This window comes from Ovis canadensis, chromosome 8, assembly GCF_042477335.2.
Source record: "Ovis canadensis isolate MfBH-ARS-UI-01 breed Bighorn chromosome 8, ARS-UI_OviCan_v2, whole genome shotgun sequence".
Lineage (NCBI taxonomy): Eukaryota > Metazoa > Chordata > Mammalia > Artiodactyla > Bovidae > Ovis > Ovis canadensis.
This window is the reverse complement of record NC_091252.1, coordinates 64,080,606-64,103,486: the sequence shown is the minus strand read 5'-3', so window position 1 is coordinate 64,103,486 and position 22,881 is coordinate 64,080,606. Positions and strand designations below refer to the sequence as shown.

Genomic DNA, 22,881 nt, shown 5'->3' with positions numbered 1-22,881 from the left:
TGTCCGACTCTTTGCGACCCCATGGACTGCAGCACACCAGGCCTCCCTGTCCATCACCAACTCCCGGAGTAAACTCAAACTCATGTCCAACTCATGTTCAAGTATCAACTCTTCCGCGCTCAGCTTTCTTTATAGTCCAACTCTCACATCCATACATGATTACTGGAAAAACCATAGCCTTGACTAGACAGACCTTTGTTGACAAGGTAATTTCTCTGCTTTTTAATATGCTGTCCAGCTTGGTCATAACTTTCCTTCCAAGGAGTTCAGTTCAGTTCAGTTCAGTTCAGTCGCTCGGTCGTGTCCGACTCTTTGCGACTCCATGAAACGTAGCACACCAGGCCTCCCTGTCCATCACCAACTCCCAGTGTTCACCCAAACCCATGTCTATTGAGTCGGTGATGCCATCCAACCATCTCATCCTCTGTCGTCCCCTTCTCCTCCTGCCCTCAATCTTTCCCACCATCAGTATCTTTACAAATGAGTCAGCTCTTCACATCAGCTTCAAGATCAGTCCTTCCAATGAACACCCAGGACTGATCTCCTTTAGGATGGGCTGTTTGGATCTCCTTGCAGTCCAAGGGACTCTCAAGAGTCTTCTCCAACACCCACAGGTCAAAAGCATCAATTCTTCAGCGCTCAGCTTTCTTTATAGTCCAGTTCTCACATCCATTCATGACTACTGGAAAAACCTTAGGTACATAGGCTTTCCTTTTTCTGTTCTACGAAATCATTGACCATTGTTCCATCTGAGTTCAATCTTTGTCTAGTTCAAGGATTGCAGACATCTTTTACATTCATTGAAACTTGTCTTTTTTCTTTCTTTTCCTCCTTTTTACCCTGTGATACATTGGAGAGAAGAAAGAGTTGGAAAGCAATATATTTTACCATAAGCATCACTACTTACTTAAATTGGTCCTAGCCCAGAATTTTCCCTGGATCTAATATTACCCTGAAAAGACTGGTTGCTAATATTGCTAAATGCTAAGTGTGATTTATAAACAATATTTTAAACACAACAGTCAGTTCAGTTAAGTTCAGTTGCTCAGTCTTGTCCAACTCTTTGTGACCCCATGAACCACAGCATGCCAGGCCTGCCTGTCCATCACCAACTCCTGGAGTCCACCCAAACCCATGTCCATTGTGTTGGTGATGCCATCCAACCATCTCATCCTCTGTCGTCCCCTTCTCCTCCTGCCCTCAATCTTTCCCAGCCTCAGGGTCTTTTCAAATGAGTCAGCTCTTCGTATCAGGTGGCCAAAGAATTGGAGTTTCAGCTTCAACATCAATCCCTCCAATGAACACCCAAGACTGATCTCCTTTAGGATGGACTGGTTGGATCTCCTTGTAGTCCAAGGGACTCTCAAAAGTTTTCTCCAACACCACAGTTCAAAAGCATCAATTCTGCAGCGCTCAGCCTTCTTCACCGTCCAACTCTCACATCCATACATGACCACTGGAAAAATGATAGCCTTGACTAGATGGATCTTTGTGAACAAAGCTGTCTCTGCTTTTTGATATGCTGTCTAGGTTGGTTATAATTTTTCTTCCAAGGAGTAAATGTCTTTTAATTTTTAGTAATTTTTGAAACTTTCTTAGTCAATTTCTTATGTATTTATCTTCTTGATGCTGGAGATAGTTATTTCATTGCTATGTTGTGTCCAACTTTTTCGACCCCATGACTGCAGCTCACCAGGCTCCTCTGTCCATGAGATTTCCCAGGCAAGAATACTGTAGTGGGTTGCCATTTCCTCCTTCAGTGGATCTTCCCAACCCAGGGATCGAACCCACATTTCCTGCATCTCCTGCATTGGCAGGCAGATTCTTTACCATTGAGCTACCAGGAAAGCCCCAATAAAGTAAAGGTTTATTATTCAATAAATTAAATACTTGAATGAATGAATGAATGAAGCAACTAAAACAATTTTTTCTGTCTATGTATATTGTAGAGTACAAAGATCCTGTTTAGGTAGAAGAGGATTTTCTCACCTGCCATATCTAGATTTGATTTGTTGCAATGACATATTTATGAACTTAATAGCTAAGGAGAATGAATATTCACTTCATGGCACCAAAGTTAGTGTCAGTTATATATCAGTTATATAACTATAAATGATACTATCTTTAGTGCCATAAAGTGAATATTCATTCTCCTTTTATAGTTATATAACAGGCTTCCCAGGTGGCTCAGCAGTAAAGAATCTGCCTGCAATTCAGGAGCTTCAAGAAGCATGGGTTCAATCCCTGGGTGAGGAAGATCCCCTGGAAGAGGAAATGGCAACCCACTCAAGTATTCTTGCCTGGGAAATCCGATGGATAGAGTAGTCTGGTGGGCTACAGTCCACAGGGTGGCAAAGAGTTGGATATGACTGAAGCGATTTAGTATGCACACATAGTCAGATAACAAGCTCAGTTTTTATTAGTGATGTTTTTTCCTCCTTTAGGCAGAGATCTTACTACTAATATAAACATCAGACAGCAAGCAGAGGAAAGTACAGTTTTTACTGCTTTTGTGTGTGTGTGTGTGTATATATACATATATACATGTTTATTTATTCTTAAACTACCAATAAGTAATATTTTATCAGTTAGGTTTCTCCAGAGAAACAGTATACAATTTTATATAAATCAATATTATATATTATATGTAATTATATGTATATGCATAGTTATATGTTATTTAAATATTTAATTAATTTTAAGGTCTTGGCTAATGTAATTACAGGGTGAAGGGCAGTGGCTAATAAGTTTTATGTCAATCAGACAGGCTGGCAAGCTGGAAACATAGGCAGAAGTTTATACTGCATTCTTGAGGCAGAGTTTTTTCTCTGGGAAACCTTTGTTTTTGCTTTTTAGACCTTCAGCTGATTGGATGAGGCTCATCCACATATTGAGAGCAACATCCTTTACTTAAAGTCAAGTGATTTGGATGACAACCACATCTACAAAATACCTTCATGATAACAGCTAGATCAGTGTTTGATTAAATAACTGGCTACAACAGGCCAGGCAAGTTGACATATCAAATGAAAAATATGTTAATTGTATCATTAAATATAAGAAAATGGCTCTTCACTTTTCTTAGCTTTTATGAGCTAAATGAAAATGTAAAAGACAGAGTAGTGTTACAAGATAAAGCCGTATCAAATGCAAGATTTCTCAAGGGCAGTCATGATGATATTTTTCCTGCTACAAATATTGGAGAGTGATCCAAAATGAACTATATCTGTTTGTAAATATAAACAGTAGAACCAGAGGAGGACACCCAACAAAATGGAAATTCATTTTATAGCTTCTCTAAAGTTGAAATGAAACTGAATAAATGGGAAAAAGTTAAGTCACAGAATATAAAGGAAACTGAGATCAATAGATAAGTGATAAATATCAAATTTTAGTTTGAATGTCTATAATGAGGCAAGCTCGGAAATTATTAGCACATCTAATAATCATTGCATAATAAAGAGTAAGCTGTGATGCAGAAATGTAACTAATTCACTGAATAAATGAGAGTTGGAGACAAAATTTATGAAAGGACTTTAGAGAAACATAAGTGTAGTCTTAAAGTAAATAACAACAACAAAAAAATCAAACTTAGAAAGTGAAAATTTCCCAAAAATACGTGGACTATTTAATCATCATAATATAGGAGAAACTAAAAATCGAGAAAAGCTGCAGGCTAAAATTTACAAAATCTGTTGAGATAAAAATGTGTCAAAGCAACCATCTTGCCTTCCAGACTTGAATAAGATTGTCTCAGAAGATTTCTAACCATGTACTGCTAATTCAGGTCTAATTGCAAAGGATGGGCCCTTGAATGCTGAGTTGAGACCAAGAGTATTCCAGAATGTTAGCTGTCCAAGGACTCACATATTGCCTAATATTAATCAAGCTTAAATATATACCTTTATTTTCTCTTTAAAGATAATTTTTAGTGGGGTCCCCCAAATTCATACTTAGGTAAAAGAGTTGTTGCAATGGGAAATGCAGAAACGCATCACATTATGATTAACATTAGCCCTAACTGTAAAAGGGACTTTCCCTGAAAAGAATAGGCAGAAAGACAGAATTTAATGAAATGACTCAGAAGCAGAGGGAGGAAACCAATGCTACCTTTTTTAGAGAAAATGGAATGGAAAATTTTTTCTTAATAGCTCCCTTTGGAAAACCAGAAATATACCCAATAATTCATGTTTACACAGGAAGAAAATTTGGAAAGTGTTAATTAAGGTTGTGTGAATATATATTGTTTTTACTTCAGATTAATTTGAAACTGGAAAATATGTAAGAAACACTTTCAGCAATGCCTCTCATGCTCTGAATTGGTGCCTTCTTATCTCTTTATCAGTTTTTTGTGAAGATAATTTTTTGGGAAATTTTCTAGTTTAGCTCCCTCACTGAAACCACTTTCATTTTTGGTGGTGACAGAGAGTATTACATTTTTCCAGTTATAAGTTAAAAATGCTTGTTTAAAGATATGTAATACATACACACACACACACACACACACACACACACACTGGAATCATATATACCAAATGTAAGCAGTGGTAGTCTAAAGCTAATAAAGATTCTAATGTGATATCTCCCCTCTTATTTTTTAAAAAATATTTTGCAACAGTATATAACCATCTATTTGTAAGAAAAACAGCAGAAATGTTGATATATCTTTCTCTTGGACACATACTTATATGATAAAATTTGTCATGAAAATATTTCAGTTTGAAAATTTAAGTATGCCATATCCAAATTCTAGGAAACTTAAAAATATATGTTTTTATTTTAATTTTGGCTATGGAGAACTTTTAAAATCCTAAAAGATGATGCTGTTAAAGTGTTGCACTCAATATGTCAGCAAATTTGGAAAACTCAGCAAGAGGCACAGGATTGAAAAAGGTCAGTTTTTATTCCAATCCCAAAGAAGGACAATGCCAAAGTATGCTCAAGCTACCATACAATTGCACTCATTTCACATGCTACCAAGACAATGCTCAAATCCTTCTAGTTAGGTTTCAGCAATACATGAACTGGGAATTTCCAGATGTATAAGCTGGATTTAGAAAAGGCAGAAGAACCAAGATCAAATTGCCAACATCTGTTGGATCATAGAAAAACCAAGGGAATTCCAGAAGAACATCTACTTCTGCTTAATTGACTATGCCAAAGCCTTTGACTGTGTCAGTTCAGTTCAGTCCCTCAGTCGTGTCCGACTCTTTGTGACCCCATGAATCGCAGTACATCAGGTCTCCCTGTCCATCACCAACTTATGGAGTTTGCTTAGATTCATGTCCATCGAGTCAGTGATGCCATCCAGCCATCTCATCCTCTGTCATCCCCTTCTCCTCCTGCCCCCAATCCCTCCCAGCATCAGAGTCTTTTCCAATGAGTCAACACTTCACATGAGGTGGCCAAAGTACTGGAGTTTCAGCTTTAGCATCATTCCTTCCAAAGAAATCCCAGGGTTGATCTTCTTCAGAATGGACTAGTTGGATCTCCTTGCAGTCCAAGGGACTCTCAAGAGTCTTCCCGAACACCACAGTTCAAAAGCATCAATTCTTCAGCGCTCAGCCTTCTTCACAGTCCAACTCTCACATCCATACATGACCTCAGGAAAAACCATAGCCTTGACTAGACAGACCTTAGTCGGCAAAGTAATGTCTCTGCTTTTGAATAAGCTATCTAGGTTGGTCATAACTTTTCTTCCAAGGAGTAAGTGTCTTTCAATTTCATGGCTGCAGTCACCACCTGCAGTGATTTTGGAGCCCCCCCCAAATAAAGTCTGACACTGTTTCCACTGTTTCCCCATCTATTTCCCATGAAGGGATGGGACCTGATGCCATGATCTTCGTTTTCTGAATGTTGAGCTTTAAGCCAACTTTTTCACTCTCCTCTTTCACTTTCATCAAGAGGCTTTTTTAGTTCCTCTTCACTTTCTGCCATAAGGGTGGTGTCATCTGCATATCTGAGGTTATTGATATTTCTCCCAGCAATCTTGATTCCAGCTTGTGTTTCTTCCAGCCCAGCATTTCTCATGATATACTCTGCATAGAAGTTAAATAAGCAGGGTGACAATATACAGCTTTGACGTACTCCTTTTCCTATTTGAAATCAGTCTGTTGTTCCATGTCCAGTTCTAACTATTGCCTCCTGACCTGCATACAGATTTCTCAAGAGGCAGGTCAGGTGGTCTGGTATTCCCATCTCTTTCAGAATCTTCCACAGTTTATTGTGATCCACACAGTCAAAGGCTTTGGCATAGTCAATAAAGCAGAAATAGGTGTTTTTCTGGAACTCTCTTGCTTTTTCCATGATCCAGCAAGTGTTGGCAATTTGATCTCTGGTTCCTCTGCCTTTTCTAAAACGAACTTGACCATCCGGAAGTTCACAGTTCAAGTATTGCTGAAGTCTGGCTTGGAGAATTTTGATCATTACTTTATTAGCATGTGAGATGAGTGCAATTGTGTGGTAGCTTGAGCATTCTTTGGCATTGCCTTCCTTTGGGATTGGAATGAAAACTGACCTTTTCCAGTCCTGTGGCCACTGCTGAGTTTTCCAAATTTGCTGGCATATTGAGGGCACCACTTTCACAGCATCATCTTTCAGGATTTTAAATAGCTCAACTGGAATTCCATCACCTCCACTAGCTTTGTTCGTAGTGATGCTTTCTAAGGCCCACTTGACTTCACATTCCAGGATGTCTGGCTATAGATGAGTGATCACACCATTGTGATTAACCGGGTCGTGAAGATCTCTTTTGTGGAGTTCTTCCGTGTATTCTTGCCACCTCTTCTTAATATCTTCTGCTTCTGTTAGGGCCATACCATTTCTGTCCTTTATCGAGCCCATCTTTGCATGAAATGTTCCCTTGGTATCTCTAATTTTCTTGAAGAGATCTCTAGTCTTTCCCATTCTGTTGTTTTCCTCTATTTCTTTGCATTGATTACTGAAGAAGGCTTTCTTATCTCTTCTTGCTATTCTTTGGAACTCTGCATTCAGATGCTTATATCTATCCTTTTCTCCTTTGCTTTTCGCTTCTCTTCTTTTCACAGCTATTTGTAAGGCCTCCCCAGATGGACATTTTGCTTTTTTGCATTTCTTTTCCATGGGGATGGTCTTGATCCCTGTCTCCTGTACAATGTCACGAACCTCATTCTATAGTTCATCAGGCAATATATCTATCAGATCTAGGCCTTTAAATCTATTTTTCACTTCCACTGTATTATCATAAGGGATTTGATTTAGGTCATACCTGAATGATCTAGTGGTTTTCCCTACTTTCTTCAATTTGAGTCTGAATTTGGTAATAAGGAGTTCATGATCTGAGCCACAGTCAGCTCCTGGTCCTATTTTTGCTGACTGTATAAAGCTTCTCCGTCTTTGGCTGCAAAGAATATAATCAGTCTGATTTTGGTGTTGACCATCTGGTGATGTCCATGTGTAGAGTCTTCTCTTGTGTTGTTGGAAGAGGGTGTTTGCTATGACCAGTACATTTTCTTGGCAAAACTCTATTAGTCTTTGCCCTGCTTCATTCCACATTCCAAGGCCAAATTTGCCTGTTACTCCAGGTGTTTCTTGATGTCCTGCTTTTTCATTCCAGTCCCCTATAATGAAAAGTACATCTTTTTTGGTGTTAGTTCTAAAAGGTCTTGTAGGTCTTCATAGAACCGTTCAACTTCAGCTTCTTCAGCATTACTGGTTGGGGCACAGACTTGGATTACCGTGATATTGAATGGTTTGCTTGGAGACAAACAGAGATCATTCTGTCATTTTTGAGATTGCATCCAAGTGGCAATGGCACCCCACTCCAGTACTCTTGCCTGGAAAATCCCATGGATGGAGGAGCCTGGAAGGCTGCAGTCCATGGGGTTGTGAAGAGTCGGACACGACTGAGAGACTTCACTTTCACTTTTCACTTTCATGCATTGGAGAAGGAAATGGCAACCCACTCCAGTGTTCTTGCCTGGAGAATCCCAGGGATGGGGGAGCCTGGTGGCCTGCCGTCAATGGGGTCACACAGAGTCGGACACGACTGAAGCGACTTAGCAGTGCAGCAACTGCATTTTAGACTCTTTTGTTGACCATGATGGCTAATCCATTTCTTCTGAGGGATTCCTGCCCGCAGTAGTAGATATAATGGTTATCTGAGTTAAATTCACCCATTCCAGTCCATTTAGTTCACTGATTCCTAGAATGTCGACATTCACTCTTGCCATCTCTTGTTTGACCACTTCCAATTTGCCTTGATTCATGGACCTGACATTCCAGATTTGTATGCAATATTGCTCTTTACAGTATCAGACCGTGCTTCTATCACCAGTCACATCCACAGCTGGGTTTGTCTTTGCTTTGGCTCCATCCCTTCATTCTTTCTGGGGTTATTTCTCCACTGATCTCCAGTAGCATATTGTGCACCTACTGACCTGGGGAGTTCCTCTTTCAGTATCCTATCATTTTGCCTTTTCTTACTGTTCATTGGGTCTCAAGGCAAGAATACTAAAGTGGTTTGCCATTCCCTTCTCCAGTGGACCACATTCTGTCAGACCTCTCCACCATGACCCGCCTGTCTTGGGTGGCCCCATAGGGCATGGCTTGGTTTCATTTGAGTTAGACAAGGCTGTGGTCCTAGTGTGATTGGATTGAGTAGTTTCCTGTGAGTATGGTTTCAGTGTGTCTGCCCTCTGATGCCCTCTTGCAACATCTACCATCTTACTTGGGTTTCTCTTACCTTGGGCGTGGGGTTCAAGGCTGCTCCAGCAAAGCACAGCTCCTTACCTTGGATGAGGGGTATCTCCTCACCACTGCTCTTCCTGAGCTTCAACGTGGGATGGCTCCTCCAGGCCCTCCTGCGCCCGGGCAGCCACTGCTCCTCGGACATGGGGTTGATCCTCCAGGCCACTGCCCCTGACCTCAGATGCGGGGTAGCTCCTCTCGGCTGTTACCTCGCTGTCGCAGCCTGGCCCTCTTGGCTGCTGCCCCTGATCTCGGACGTGGGGTTACTCCTCTTGGCCACCGCCCTTCGGGCATGGGGTCCTTCCGGCTTCTGCCCCTGACCTCGGACACGGGGTAGCTCCTCTCGGCTGTTCCCTCGCTGTCGCAGCCTGGCACTCTTGGCCGCTGCCCCTGCCTCGGACGTGGGGCAGCTCCTCCCGGCTGTGCTTAGTGTGCCTGTCGCAGCCCCCTGTGCTTAGTGTGTAGATCTCATTTGACTGTGTAGATCACAACAAACTGTGGAAAGTTCTTCAAGAGATGGGAATACCAGTCCACCTTACCTGCCTCCTGTGAAATCTGTATGCAGGTCAAGAAGCAACGGTTAGAACCGGGCATGGAACAATAGACTTATTCTAAACTGGAGTACATCAAGGCTGTATATTGTCACCCTGCTTATATGCAGAGTACATCATGTGAAATGCTGGGCTGGATGAAGCACAATCTAGAATCAAGATTGCCAAGAGAAATATTAATAACCTCAAATACACAGAATGTGGCAGAAATGGCAGAAAGTGAAGATGATCTGAAGTGATGAAAGTGAAAGAGGAGAGTGAAAAAGCTGGCTTAAAACTCAACATTCAAAAAACGAAGATCATGGCATCTGGTCCCATCCCTTCATGGTGAGGTGCTTGCATGGCATCATTGACACAATGAACATGAATTTGAACAAACTCCAGGAAATAGCAAAGGACAGAGAAGCTTGTTGTGCTGCAGTCCATGAGGTCACAAAGAGTTGGACACGACTAAGTGACTGAACAACAGTGGAGAACTTAAAACAGGCAAGAGTAAAGAGAATATTATAAACAATAACATGGATTTTGTTTTAATGTATTATCTAACAAAATAGTAAAATATATAAAATTTGAAGTTGATGCAACAGCAATTAGATGGAGTGAGTTGTCAGTATAGCGATTATCTGTGGGCTTCACGGCACTTAGTAGAGATAGACAAATGATCGATTCAGCTTCTCTTCCAAACGTACTGTCAAATTAATCTGCCAGAATTCTATTTCATTTGGTCATTATTAATCTTAAATATTCAAGGGACAGATCCATCTTCAGACATAGTCTTAATTTCAACAGGTCTCTTCTCCAAACTCCCTGCTCTCATCTAAAATCCTGAGACTGATTACATGTTGATCACTGACCATATCCTTTTAGTCTGCTTCCTTATCTATAATTGTGGTTTTCTTAGGATGTTCCTTCTCCTATCCTATCTTGGCTTGTAATTTCTCCCCATCCTCAAAGACTGATGTTGTGGCCCCATCTTTTCTAATATCTATCTTTGGCCCCATCCAAAAAAACTAGATGTGTTATTCCATTCTTTTTCTGCCTACTGTAGTTTTAATTGAGCCTTTTACATGATTCCGTTTTCTTTCTTCCTCAGCATATCAGCTTTCCTTCAAAAATATTTTTAGTCATTACCTTAGAATTTGAAATGTGCATGTATAATCTAAGTCTACTTTCAACTAACACTAACCATTTCATGACCAGTGCAGGTAACGTGTAACAGAGTATGCCCACTTACTCTTTCTTGTCCCTTTATACAGTGCTGTCATTTATTTCATTATCAGTGTGCTGTAATCATCCAATATGTTGCTGCAGTTTTTATTTTGAACAAACTCTTATCTGTTCTATCAATTAAAAATAAGAAAAATAAAACATTTTATTTTGCTTTCATTTATTTCTTCTCTAATGCTCTTCTTTCTTCATGTAGATCTGAGTTTCTGACATGCAATTTTCTTTTCTCTGAAGAACTTCTTTTATATTCCTTGCAAGTCAAGTCTACTGTTGACATAGTTTATCATTTTTGTTTGTCTGATAAAGTCTTTATCTGTCCTTCACTTTTGTAGGGAAGGTAAAATTTCACCTTTACCCTCTTAGAGTTTTTTGGCTGAACCTGAGAATTAAACTGATCTTAGATTAACAGGAGAAAAACATACAAATTTTCATAAGTTTGACGTGGGAGCCCTCATAAGAAAATGAAGACCCAAAGAAATGGTGAAACCTGAAGCTTTTAAATTGGGTTGAACAACTGAGACTTTTGTGGAAAAGTAAACTATAAGCAGAGGCTAAAGGAAGATAAAAATTCTTTTGACAAAGTCTGTTTGTCCCGAATTATCTTGGCTTTGACTCCCTGTTAAAATATTTTCTTTCTTCTGGTATGGAGGACATCTTTAGCATGCAGTTTTTATCTCCTGTTTTCAGGAAGAAAGGGGAGAGCAGCGTGTTCTTGAATCTGCTACTTTTGAAGTACATTTAGCTCAAAATAATCCTTAAACCAAAGAGATATTTTGAGATAGCATCTTCTTCCACCCTTGACTTTTGAAGGTTAATTTTTCCACATACAAAATTCTAGGTTGGTATTTTTTTCCTCTTTCAAGACTTTAATGTTGTCTTTACTATTTTTCTGCTTTCATGGTTTCTGAAGAGAAGTCCAGTGTAGTTCTTAGTTTCTTTCATCCAAAGGTAAAATGGTTTGTTTGTTTGTTTTTCCTTTTGGCTTCTGTAAGTTTTCTCTTTTCTTTGATTTTCTGTAGTTTGAATATTAAATGTTTAGGTGTCAGTTTTTTGTGTTTACTAACTTCATTAATTTTGGAAAATTCTCAACCATTATAACGTCATGATTGTGCCTTTTCTCTCCTTTTTTCCTTCTAGCATTCCTCTAATGTGTGTATTACACCTTTGGAGTTGTCCTACTGGTCTTCGAAATTCTTAGTTGTTTTTTCATTCTTTTTCTTTTCAGTTTGGGAAGTTTCTATTGACAAATCTTCAGACTCACTGATTCTTTCCTTAGCCATATATAGTTTATTAATGAGCGCATCAAAGTTATTCTTTAATTCTTTTCCTGTGTTTTTAACTTCTAGCATCTCTTTGTGTTTATTTCCAAGTGTTTCCATCTCTTTGCTTACATTAGCTGCCTTTTCTTGTATTTTCTTCCATTAGAACCCTTAGTATATTACTACTACTACTACTACTACTACTAAGTCGTTTCAGTCGTGTCCGACTCTGTGCAACGCCATAGATGGCAGCCCACCAGGCTCCCCCGTCCCTGGGATTCTCCAGGCAAGTTTGCCAATCTGAAAATTCCAAAATCTCTTCCATATCTGAGTCTAGTATTGATGCTTGCTTTGTATCTGCAGACTGTTGTTTGCTTTTAACATACCTTGGAATTTTTTGTTGAAAGCTAAGCATGATGTATAAGATAAAATAAATTGAGGTAATAGGTCCTTTGTGTGAGCTTTTAGATAGGAATTAGGCTGTGTTTGTTGGTTACTGTACCTGTAGGAGTCAGAAACTAACATTTTATGTAGTGTTCTAGTTTACTATTTCACCTGTTGTCTTTCCCAAGAGACCCCTACTTAAATAGGGTCATAAATGCCATTCTTTCCATTGTAATCTTCTGCTATTATATATAAGTCTCCTTGATATGGTTGGTGAAGTGCTGGGGAGCTGAAGCATTCTATAATCCTGTAATTAAGTCTCAGTCTTTTAATGATCTTGCTTCTCAGCTTTTTCCCTCACATCTCTTTAGTGAGATAGAATGGTCATCAGGGACTGGAGTTTGGTAATTCCCTTCCCACATCCATTAGACTCTGTAAAACCCACGTTGGCTGGGCTGTAGCAAAATAGATTTTCTTAGCTCAGGCCTTTATTTTAAGAAGAAGTGAATGATCTGGATGTATTTCAAAATGGTTACTTTTTTCCTCACCTAAAGCCTAAAGCTTTAGAGGAGTTTTCTTAGAAGAATGAGCAACAGATAGATTGGGTTTGGGTTGGGAAGATCAGAATTTCAGTTTAACTGTGTTAATTTTGAGACATCTTTTAGACATCTAAGTGGAGATCTTAAGTAGATATTTGGAGTGCAGGAGAATTATTTGGCTAGAGATACACATTGGAGAATCATCAGCATACAGATGAGACTTAAAGACAGATGTGAGACTGTGTAAGATCATGTGGGTGTGAGTGTGGAGAAAGAAAGGAGCAAAACCAAGAAACATTAAAAAGTATGTGTGTGGGCAGGGGTAGTGGGTGTTGTGTACAGGAGAAGGAACCAGCAAAAAAGTTGAGAAGAATTATAAGAAGGAAATAAGTGAGAAAATGATATAGCAAAGAGTCAAATCTACTCTGTCAAATGCTGCTGGTATTACAAGTAGGATCAGATAAGCTAGCATATCTTCAGAGGATTTGGTACAGAAGCATTGAATATAGGTCAGGAATTGGATACATAGAAATTGAACAGAAGTTAGGTAGCCTGGCCCATAGGCTTTCTCTGGCAATACAATCATCCTAAAGTGAGACTCTGATGCTGGGAGGGGAGGGGCAGGAGGAGAAGGGGATGACAGAGGATGAGATGGCTGGATGGCATCACCAACTCGATGGACATGAGTTTGAGTGAACTCTGGGAGTTGGTGATGGACAGGGAGGCCTGGCGTGCTGCAATTCATGGGGTCGCAAAGAATCTGACACGACTGAGCGACTGAACTGAACTGAACTGAAAGTATTAAGACAGTTCTTTCCCCATCGTACTCATTGTGCCCAAATGCAGATTGTGATCTAGTTTGTATTATGGTCTTTACGTTCAATTTAGAATCCCCAGAAACTCCTTAATGACATCTATTCTACCAGTGTCAAGCTGTGCCCTCAACTTGAGAAATGACGTGAGTCTATGAACCCATCTAGTCCTAGCTCTATAATTTTTAAACAGTGTTCATTTCAATCGAAATAAGTGTGATTTTAAAGTTTCTAAAATTACCTTGGGGTTCAGGGAAACCTATGGCAACAATTTCAAAAGTTTGAGTTTACCAAATTTTATAAAATGAACTGATAAACTTTTTTTTTAAAGCATTTCCCCCTTTTCTTTTTTAATGGAAAATCTTTGCAGTTTTTACTGACCTTCAACCTATAGACAACCATTGATTTTTTTTCTTTTTTATGTTAAAGAAAATAAACTAATACAATGTCATACTGTGTGTGTTTAGGAACTCTCTAATGCAGCATGTACAGGTAATATGACACAAATTAGAATTTTCAGATGATCCATAAACAGTAATACAAAACATATTAATATAGGTAATGTATTATAAGAGAAAAATTCTGTCTTCCAAATATTCCAAATTATTCATTTACAAAAGCATACAGGGAAGAAAGAATATTGACAGAAGGTGGCTAGATATACTGGAAAATAATAGTAGATCATAGAAAGGCTGAAAAACATTGTGTTAAGATATTTTCAAGACAATACAAACCATTATAAAATCCTTTTAATGTTAATGTAAAACTTTATTTTTTGATGCAAGACCATCTGTGAGGATACTGTGTGGAACAGTATATGGAGAGCAGATGATTTCAGGACAATATTTTAAGTCTCTCTGTAGTCTCAAAGAAAGAATTCTTGGGAAAAATAAAGAGATTCATTATTCCCAGTGACACACTGGCAGAGAATACACTGGTAAGCACTCTGCCAGCAAACCTAGAACTCCTGAGTGGTCTTTTGACTGTAACATTCTGTACTACTCTCCTTTTCAATCTAGGTGTTAAGGTAGCACCAGCAAAGAAAGGAATAGTTTTCATATTGGAAAAAGACTTCATTTTGGTATCCATTTCCACATATTAATTAATCTTGAGTACTTTATATCCCATGATTTTGCAAAACAGTTATACCCCGTAGGATAGAATTTTGTATATAGGATGTATGTCTTGAGACTTATGCAGGAAGAATCTTACATAAAATACCCAAACTTTCCTCTAAGATGATTTTACATACACTATCTGGACCACAAAAACATGACCTAAAATGATATAATAAATTTTCTGGAAAAACACACATACTTTTAAACACATGTACATATATTCATGTATGTTATATATGATAAAACTATAAAAAATACCCCCAATGGAATTGTTAATACAAAAATCAGAGGAATGACTACTCCTAGGTTAAAGTGAGGATATGATTTTGGTGACTTTTGTAGGGTTCCAAGATGCTAGTTAATGTCCATTTCTAAAACTAGGCAGGTTTATGGATGTTGGTTTTATTTACAGTCTATTTCATTTTTAAATATAAAAAAGGGTAAGTCATGCATAAGCAATGTTATATCATAAGCAATGTTATATCATAAGCATCTGAGATTTTCTAATAAATTTATTTGGGTTACCTGGACTGAGTTTTTTTTAACTCTCTTTGAAGTGAAGTCACTCATTATTATCCAACTCTTTGTGACCCCATGGACTGAAGTCTGCCAGGCTCCTCCATTCATGGGATTTTCCAGGCAAGAGTACTGGAGTGGGTTGCCATTTCCCTAGAATACTTATTTAATTAGAGTATAGCTGCTTTACAAGGTTGTGTTAATTTCTGCTGTATAGCAAAGTGAATCAGCCACGTGAATACATATTTCCTCTCTTCCTTGGATTTCCTGGAGTGATTTTAATACTACTCCAGAGCAACATTTTGATGCAAAAAATGTCTTTTCTTTTTCAGTCCGAAAGGATATAGTCCGTATCCTCCCCAGTTTAGATGTTGAAGTCAAAGACATTACCGACAGCTATGATGCCAACTGGTTTCTTCAGGTGTTATCTACGCAAGATCTTTATGAAATGGCCAATAAAGAGTTCCCCATAGTAGCTGAAGTCATAGAAGCACCCCAAGGAAACCAGCTACCCATAAGCATTTTACAGCCTGGGAAAACCATTGTGATCCACAAAAAGTGCCAGGCATCAAAGATCTTGGCTTCAGAAATTAGAAGCAATTCCCCTAAAAGACACTTCTTGATCCCCACTAGCTATAAAGGCAAATTCAAGCGACGACCTCGAGAGTTCCCAACCCCCTATGACCTTAAGATAGCAAAGAGTGAAAAGGAGCCTCTGCATGTGGTGGCCACCAAAGCCTTTCATTCCCCCTTTGAGGAGCTGTCATCTGTCTCTGTCGGGGATGAGTTTCTAGTGCATCACTCACAGACAACTGAAGTCTTCTGTGAAGGAATTAAAAAAGTGATGGATGTCCTGGTTTGTGAAAAAATCCTCAAAAATTCCCATGAGGCAGCACTGCTCCCTTTGTACATGGATGGAGGATTTGTAGAGGTGATCCATGATAAGAAACTGTACCAGATTTCTGAGCTTTGTGCACAGTTTCGCCTGCCCTTCAATGTGAAGGTGTCTGTGAGAGACCTTTTTATTGAAAAAGACATTTTGGCTGCTATACCAGGACTACAGTTGGAGGAATCTATCACTAACTCTTATCTACTCATAAGTGATTTTGCCAACCCCAAGGAGTGCTGGGAAATTCCTGTTGGCCGTGTGAATATGACTGTTCAGTTAGTTAATAATTTTTCTGGGGATACAGGATCATTTCTAGTCAGTACTCTGGTCGAAGAGATCACTGAAGAACAGTATTACCTGATACGGAGACATGAAAGCTCCTTCTTGCACCCCCCACCTCGCCCTCCGAAACATCCCTCAGTGGAGAAAATGGAGTTAACTTCGCTAAGCCTAGCAAAAGAGAAGACAGTGGATCTGCCCAAGTCTCCCAAGGTAAGGCTATGATTTTGCAGTTTTTCCTCTTGAGCGTTTTGCTGGAGGCAGTTTATTTCAAGTCTTTTCTGAATCTTGTTTTTGCTTACTTCTCTTCCTTTCATGCCATATTTGAAATGAGCCTTTCTGATGCACAGTAGATGATTGAACATCAAAACAGCATAAGCTGTTACAGCATTTTGTATTTTGATGCTTCACCAGTAGATGTGACAAGTTTTAAGAATTAAAAATAGCAGGGATGGCATTTGATTATGATGACCCAAATTGCTGTTTCAATGGGGTTTGTTAATTAGGAATGGTTTATAAGGTGCCTCAGAAGCAAATATCATTTATTTTGGAAGAGCTGTTCATTTTTTTCTAGGTGGAGTTGTTTTAGTACTACATACAGGAAATGAGCACACAATAAACCCCCTTCTTCTGGGGGTGAGGTACCAGTAGCAGGCATCTATGACACATGTCTTCATTTTGTTTTATGTACAGAAAGATGCAAAAGCATCTTGGCAGAACTATGTGAGAATATGGGCATCTGCCCACATTCTGCCTGTCTGAGAATTGTCATCTTTAACAGTTCTTTCGAAAAACAAAATCAATAAAATTGCAGACAGTATGAGATCATTATAGAATCAACAACTCCATAACCACTCTAAAGATTTTGGGAGGGGAGGGGTTTCAGCTTCATTTTCTCTGAAAGTTGTTGCCTCTTGGAAACCACCTGCTGAGTGCCTGGAAATCACTTACCCCTACACCAGGGAGCTCAGGTCCTTCATCTGGCCGGCAGTAGTTAGTTCTCTGGTATGTGGAGAGAGTGCATTCTGGCCTGGCAGATGTTGAGCTGACAGCTTGGGGAAACAAAGCAATTAGTAAAACAAAGAGAGATGCTGTGTTTACTCTCTATACTCAGGAATGATAGCAGCCTCAGGCTTCAAGGACGTGGGTATGGAAATACTTTCACTTCTACATTTCAAAGATTGCATTCTGATTGTTTGCTGGGGAAATCCAATAAAGATCTTCAAACTCATCTTCAGGAAAAGATAAAACCAGCAGAAGTTTCCTTTCCAGAAAATCAGTTTTGAAGGAGTCATTTTGGAATTAAACTGTTTCCAAATAATAATGTTGACTAACAGGCTGCTAAACATGGAAGGTGTCTGGCTTCTCCTGTTTAATATATTTTTATTACTGAATCAAATGATGTGAGAGATGGAATGCTGCTCTCAATTTTAGTGGGAAGCAGAAGAAAGCCCCATCCCCCTACCACCACCCTCTCACCCTCTATGCCTATGCCTATGTCTATGCCTAAGCCTTCAGAACTGTTGAATACACTACAATGGAAAGCAAAAGAGACTTGGCACATGTACTTAAAATTAAGGACTTTCAGATGAGATTATCCTGGATCATTCAGGTGGGTCCAAGTTAATCACAAGAGTCCTTAAAATATCTTTCTTGAGGTCAGGGTCAGAGAGAGATGTGACTACAGAAGAACTTTAGAGAGGTGGAGCATTTCTACTTTGGTAGATGGAGGCAGGAATCATTGAGGCACGGAATGCGGATTTTCTCTAGAAGCTAGAAAGACAGGAAAGCTTTCTTCCCTAGAGCCTCCAAAAAGTTTCTTAACTGGTTAAAGTAAATAGGGGTTTCCCTGAGTTCTGTGAGCCACTCTACCAAATTAATGGAACCCAAGGATGGGATTCTGGGGACCTCTGATTTGTAACCATCAGACAGAAGCTGTCAATAACCTGGGGACCTACTACTTGTAACTGGCATCTGAAGTGGGCAGCAGTCCTGTGGGACTGTGTTGTTTTGATGGCAAAATGGTTTTTTCCTTCCTTTTTCCTTTTAATGAAAGTATGAGTTCATGTACCTTTGGAGAACCTAATGGTACACTAGGATTCAGGGGTGATTAGAGACAGGATGTAGAACACGGCCAGAGTGGGCCTTCGTTTTCATCAAACATTGGACATGACTTGTGACAGTTCTTGCATCTCATAGTTTCATCACTAGAGAAGAATGTAATTTCTTTGTTTGGTTCCAATTTTTAAAAGAAGGAGGAGTTTGGATCACATGCCCATTTCCTGTTTCAATCAACTCATTGGTTGTCCCAACTACAGCCAGGATTGGTGGGGAAGGGAATGACAACTAGTTGTCTCAAATAATAGAAATATGGGAGCAGTACGTGAAGGTCTAGAGATATAAAAGCATAGGTGCCTATTACAAGTAGGAGGGAAAAGACCAAAAATCCCTAAACTACTAAGAAACCATTTGTAGAAAAAATAAAAATAAAAAAAGTTTCAATATCTTTTGAAAGAATGTCAAATTAAAATGATCTATGTGCTTTATTAGGAAAGAAACACAAAGCAATAATGTTGTGTCTAGGTTACTGCTTAGAAAACCTTCCAGTCTTCCTCCAATGTTTCTTAAAGGAGATGATACAGGATACAGATGAACAGTCAGATAAAGGTCTGGAAGGGTCAGGAGTTTATGGGGTGTGCAGTACTATCCTTCTGGTATGTGGATGTGTCCACTAAACTGAAAGTTCTCTGAACTCTACTTTGGGGAACTTTATGGACTTTTTCTCTTGTAAGCATGAACAACTAATAACTCCTTTTCCAGTCCTTCTCCTCTAGAGAATGGGGGTTAGGCCTGAAAATTCCAAGCCTCTAATTATGTCTTGGTATTTCTGGTGACCAGCCTCCATTCAAGAGCCATCTGAAAATCTCCCCAGAGTCGCCTTATTAGAACAAAAGGCACCCCTATTGATAGCTTACGATGAAGGATGTGGAATTCGTGACTTCCAAAGAAGATTTAGCTTTGGGATCTGGGACCAGGCTTGATCACTCAGGCTTTTGTGTGGCAGAAGTTCATTACAGTGAAAAAGGACAGAGAATGCTTCTGACATAGACATCAGAAGGGGAACAGAGAGTGCCCCCCTTGCTAATCTTATCAAGGCCTTATATACTTTTAGACCCATTCCCACAAGATACATCTGAAATTAACAAGATTAGAACTAACGATAGAAAGATCTTACCAGACTCACTCCTACAAGATAACAAGATTAGTCAGAAGGTTCTTGTTAAGGGAGATAAACAATATACATTGTTATACAATCATTAGAAGTGAAGTGAAAGTCGCTCAGTCATGTCCAACTGTTTGCAACTTCATGGAATTCTCCAGAGCAGAATACTACAGTGTGTAGCCATTCCATTCTCCAGGAGATCTTCCCAATCCAGGGATCAATCCAGTTCTCCTGCATTGCAGGCAGATTCTTTACCAGCTGAGCCACAAGGTAAGCTCATTAGTACAGAGCTTAAGGAAAAACATACCCTTAAGCAAGATGAGTTTTGTTGTGTAATCATTAGCTCTGGGCTTAAAGAAAATAATGTCTTAATGTAACTAAGAGAAACCAATGTAGAAAAAAAAAAAAAAGTTTGTCCTTTTCTCCTCCTTGAGAGCTGTGTACCCCTTTCTCCTCCTTAAGGGTCTCAGACTCCTTCCTCCTTGAGGGCCCTGGACTCTTTTATCAACCTCAGTTCAGTTCAGTTGCTCAATTGTGTCTGACTCTTTGCGACCCCATGAATTGCAGCACACCAGGCCTCCCTGTGCATCACCAACTCCCAGAGTTCACCTAAACTCACGTCCATCGAGTCGGTGATGCCATCCACCCATCTCATCCTCTGTCGTCCCCTTTCCCTCCTGCTCCTAATCCCTCCCAGCATCAGAGTCTTTTCCAATGAGAACTTTTCCAGAATCTTTTCCAATGAACTCTCTCACTATCGCACAGAAAATTTGAGGGAATTTAGAAACCCTGTGTCAGGAGCTGGGATCAAAAAACAAATATTAGAAAAGAAGATGTTCTTAGTATCTTTTCACCTAGAAATTTACAAGGGCTTCAGGAGCTCTGTGCCAAGAACTAGGGACAGAGATCAGTGCATATATTTTCTTTTATCACCAGCTGCTAAACTAAAACAAATGCTATCTTTGATTAAATTCATACATGTAGGATTCCAGATCAAATTAATAATTCTTTACTGTTTGTTCGATTTTCAGACCCCACATCCACTCTGTATTTAGTTTTGAGTCACACTTCTAAATAATGTTGATTAACTGAACTTTGTTAAGATGTTAAGAGTTATTTGTTAAGATGTTAAAAGGTCCAGGAGTCATTTTGTTCTGTGAATGATTAAGGAAACTAAGTGATAGTCTAAACTTGAATGACTTAGCGCTAGATGATGTTAGTTATTTTATAATCGAAAGAGCTATTTTGTAGCAAAGAGTGCATTCTTATTTTCCATTGCTACATTGGTTGAGAGTGAAAGGAAGGACATTTTTGGTGTAATCAGTTGGAACTTATTTCTTGGCCCTGAAAAGTGTTCAGTAGAAGCTAGGAAACCGTAGGTCAGTGGTGTCATCAAGAGATACCTGCTTGATCGAAAGTTTATCATCAGTCAATTGAATGTCTATAATTATTCATGATTAGTTTCATCATTTCTGGTGTGGTCAATAAAGAGCTATATTTTCTCTGAAATCAGTTTAAAATGCCAGAGTATGCTCTAATTTACCTGTGTTCAGATCTACTGACCGCCTCATTTTCAACATTTTTTCTCACCATGAAGATGGGACTTTAGTCAGTATATTTTTTTTGGAATTTAAACAGAAACTCTGTCAGTTTCTTTATAATGTACTCGAAAAATCTTGCAACCAACCATTTCTTGTTATCACGATGTCATCCTTTCACATATTTCTTTCATATTTCTTCTGATATCTGCATTAAAGCCCTTCTATGTATGCTTTTGAAGGGATTGGATAAAATTAAAAAAAAAATATTTGTAGGCAGAATGCAGCCATTGAAAGGAAGCCTTGAAGATTTTGGATTGTATGTGGAATAGTGCCTTAAATTCAGATAATAATTTGTAAGGGTTACTTGCAGTTTAACTACTCAAACTGACTTGACTCATTAAAATACCATATTACATATGTAGGGAAGAATATCAGATTCTTCATTGTGCAGTTTACTTTTGCCTTCCCTTGGTCCTTAGCTTTATAAGATCATTTCTTGTCCTGCTAATAATAGAATAGTTGTATAGGCTGTCTAATCGTAAGAAATTAAATATACACAGTGTTAATCAGATTCACTTGTGATAGGTATCCATTGTCAGTTATGAACTCTACACTTCACCTAAGAAGTTTAGAAATTAAGACTCTTTTAGTATAGGTTATAAGAGCCAGAATATTATAGAATTGTTTCCCAAGGTGAGATTGTCAACTGTTCTCTAATACCTAACTAAGAAAGCACTCAATTGTAGAAATTTGAGAATTGTGGTTTGGGTGTAAGCAGGGCAGATGATTTGGGGGATGGATTTCAGTAGAGATGACCGCACATCTCCAGGCCCATGAAGTCTTACACTGGGAGATTCTGTGGTTGTTTTTTAAATGTGATAGTTCAGTGTTTGGAAGAATAAGGTTTGGAGTCTGGGGAAAAAAAAAGCGGGGGCGGGGGGGGAGGGCGGCGCGGATAAGAATGCACCAAGCAACCTTTCAAATTTCCTCTTAGGTTTATACCAATTCAAAATAGTATCTTTAAGATCTGTGCATTCTGATATTTAATCAGATGAAAACAATGTTATAAAGTGATTAAATGTTATAAAGTGATTAAATAAATTAAGCTGGGCCTAAAAGTCAGTTCTAAGTAAGAGCGTTGTGGGGTAAACTCTCCTTCTCTGATGGTTAGTTTCTCTGTCAGAAGTAGTTTCGGATAGTTTGAAAGAGCATATCCTCACTGGGGTTTTTGCCTGTCCTGAATATATATGGCTATGACTTCTGAGTGCCACGTAGGAGAAATGTAACTTCTGTATTCTGATGAAAAAGCCTATAACCAGATAGAAAAACAAACCTTTGGTTGAAAGATGAGATATTCCACTCCTTTGGAGACTGCATCTGGGACCAGAAATCTTGCATTTCACTAACTCTGTTTGGCCATTTAATGCCCAAGTGTCCACTTTGCTGCTGGAATGTCTAGATTTCTGTCGGACAAGAACACCCATAGGAGACATTAAGACAAAGAGCAGGGGAGGCAGTTATGGCAAGGTACTATGAACTGAGCAGAAAACAAACCCTGTACCAGAATTAGAGTGAGAGCTGAAAAAGGCAGAAGGAAAGCAATCATTTCTGGGAGGTGCAGAGAGAGAACACTTCAACAGCTGCTGCTGGGTGCAGAGACTCATTTCTGATCTGGTGTGACAGAGTGGCTGAAAAGTGTTAAAGAAACCCACACTCCTAGGCTAAATCTAGATCTTTAGAGATATCCACTCATTTGTCATCTGTAGGATTTAGTCACAAAGGATGTGATTTGTTTTTGTTTTTGTTAACCTGATAT

General features: G+C 39.0%; 1 protein-coding gene across 3 annotated transcripts in view; it reads left to right on the top strand.

Moving 5' to 3' along the window:
- THEMIS (thymocyte selection associated) overlaps positions 1-22,881 on the top strand; it is a 211,223-nt gene that overhangs the window by 75,546 nt on the left and 112,796 nt on the right. For all 3 annotated transcript variants that reach the window (XM_069598350.1, XM_069598352.1, XM_069598351.1), the window contains one exon: positions 15,466-16,514. In XM_069598350.1, the coding sequence (XP_069454451.1) occupies positions 15,466-16,514 (1,049 nt within the window). The remainder of the gene's footprint in view (positions 1-15,465; positions 16,515-22,881) is intronic.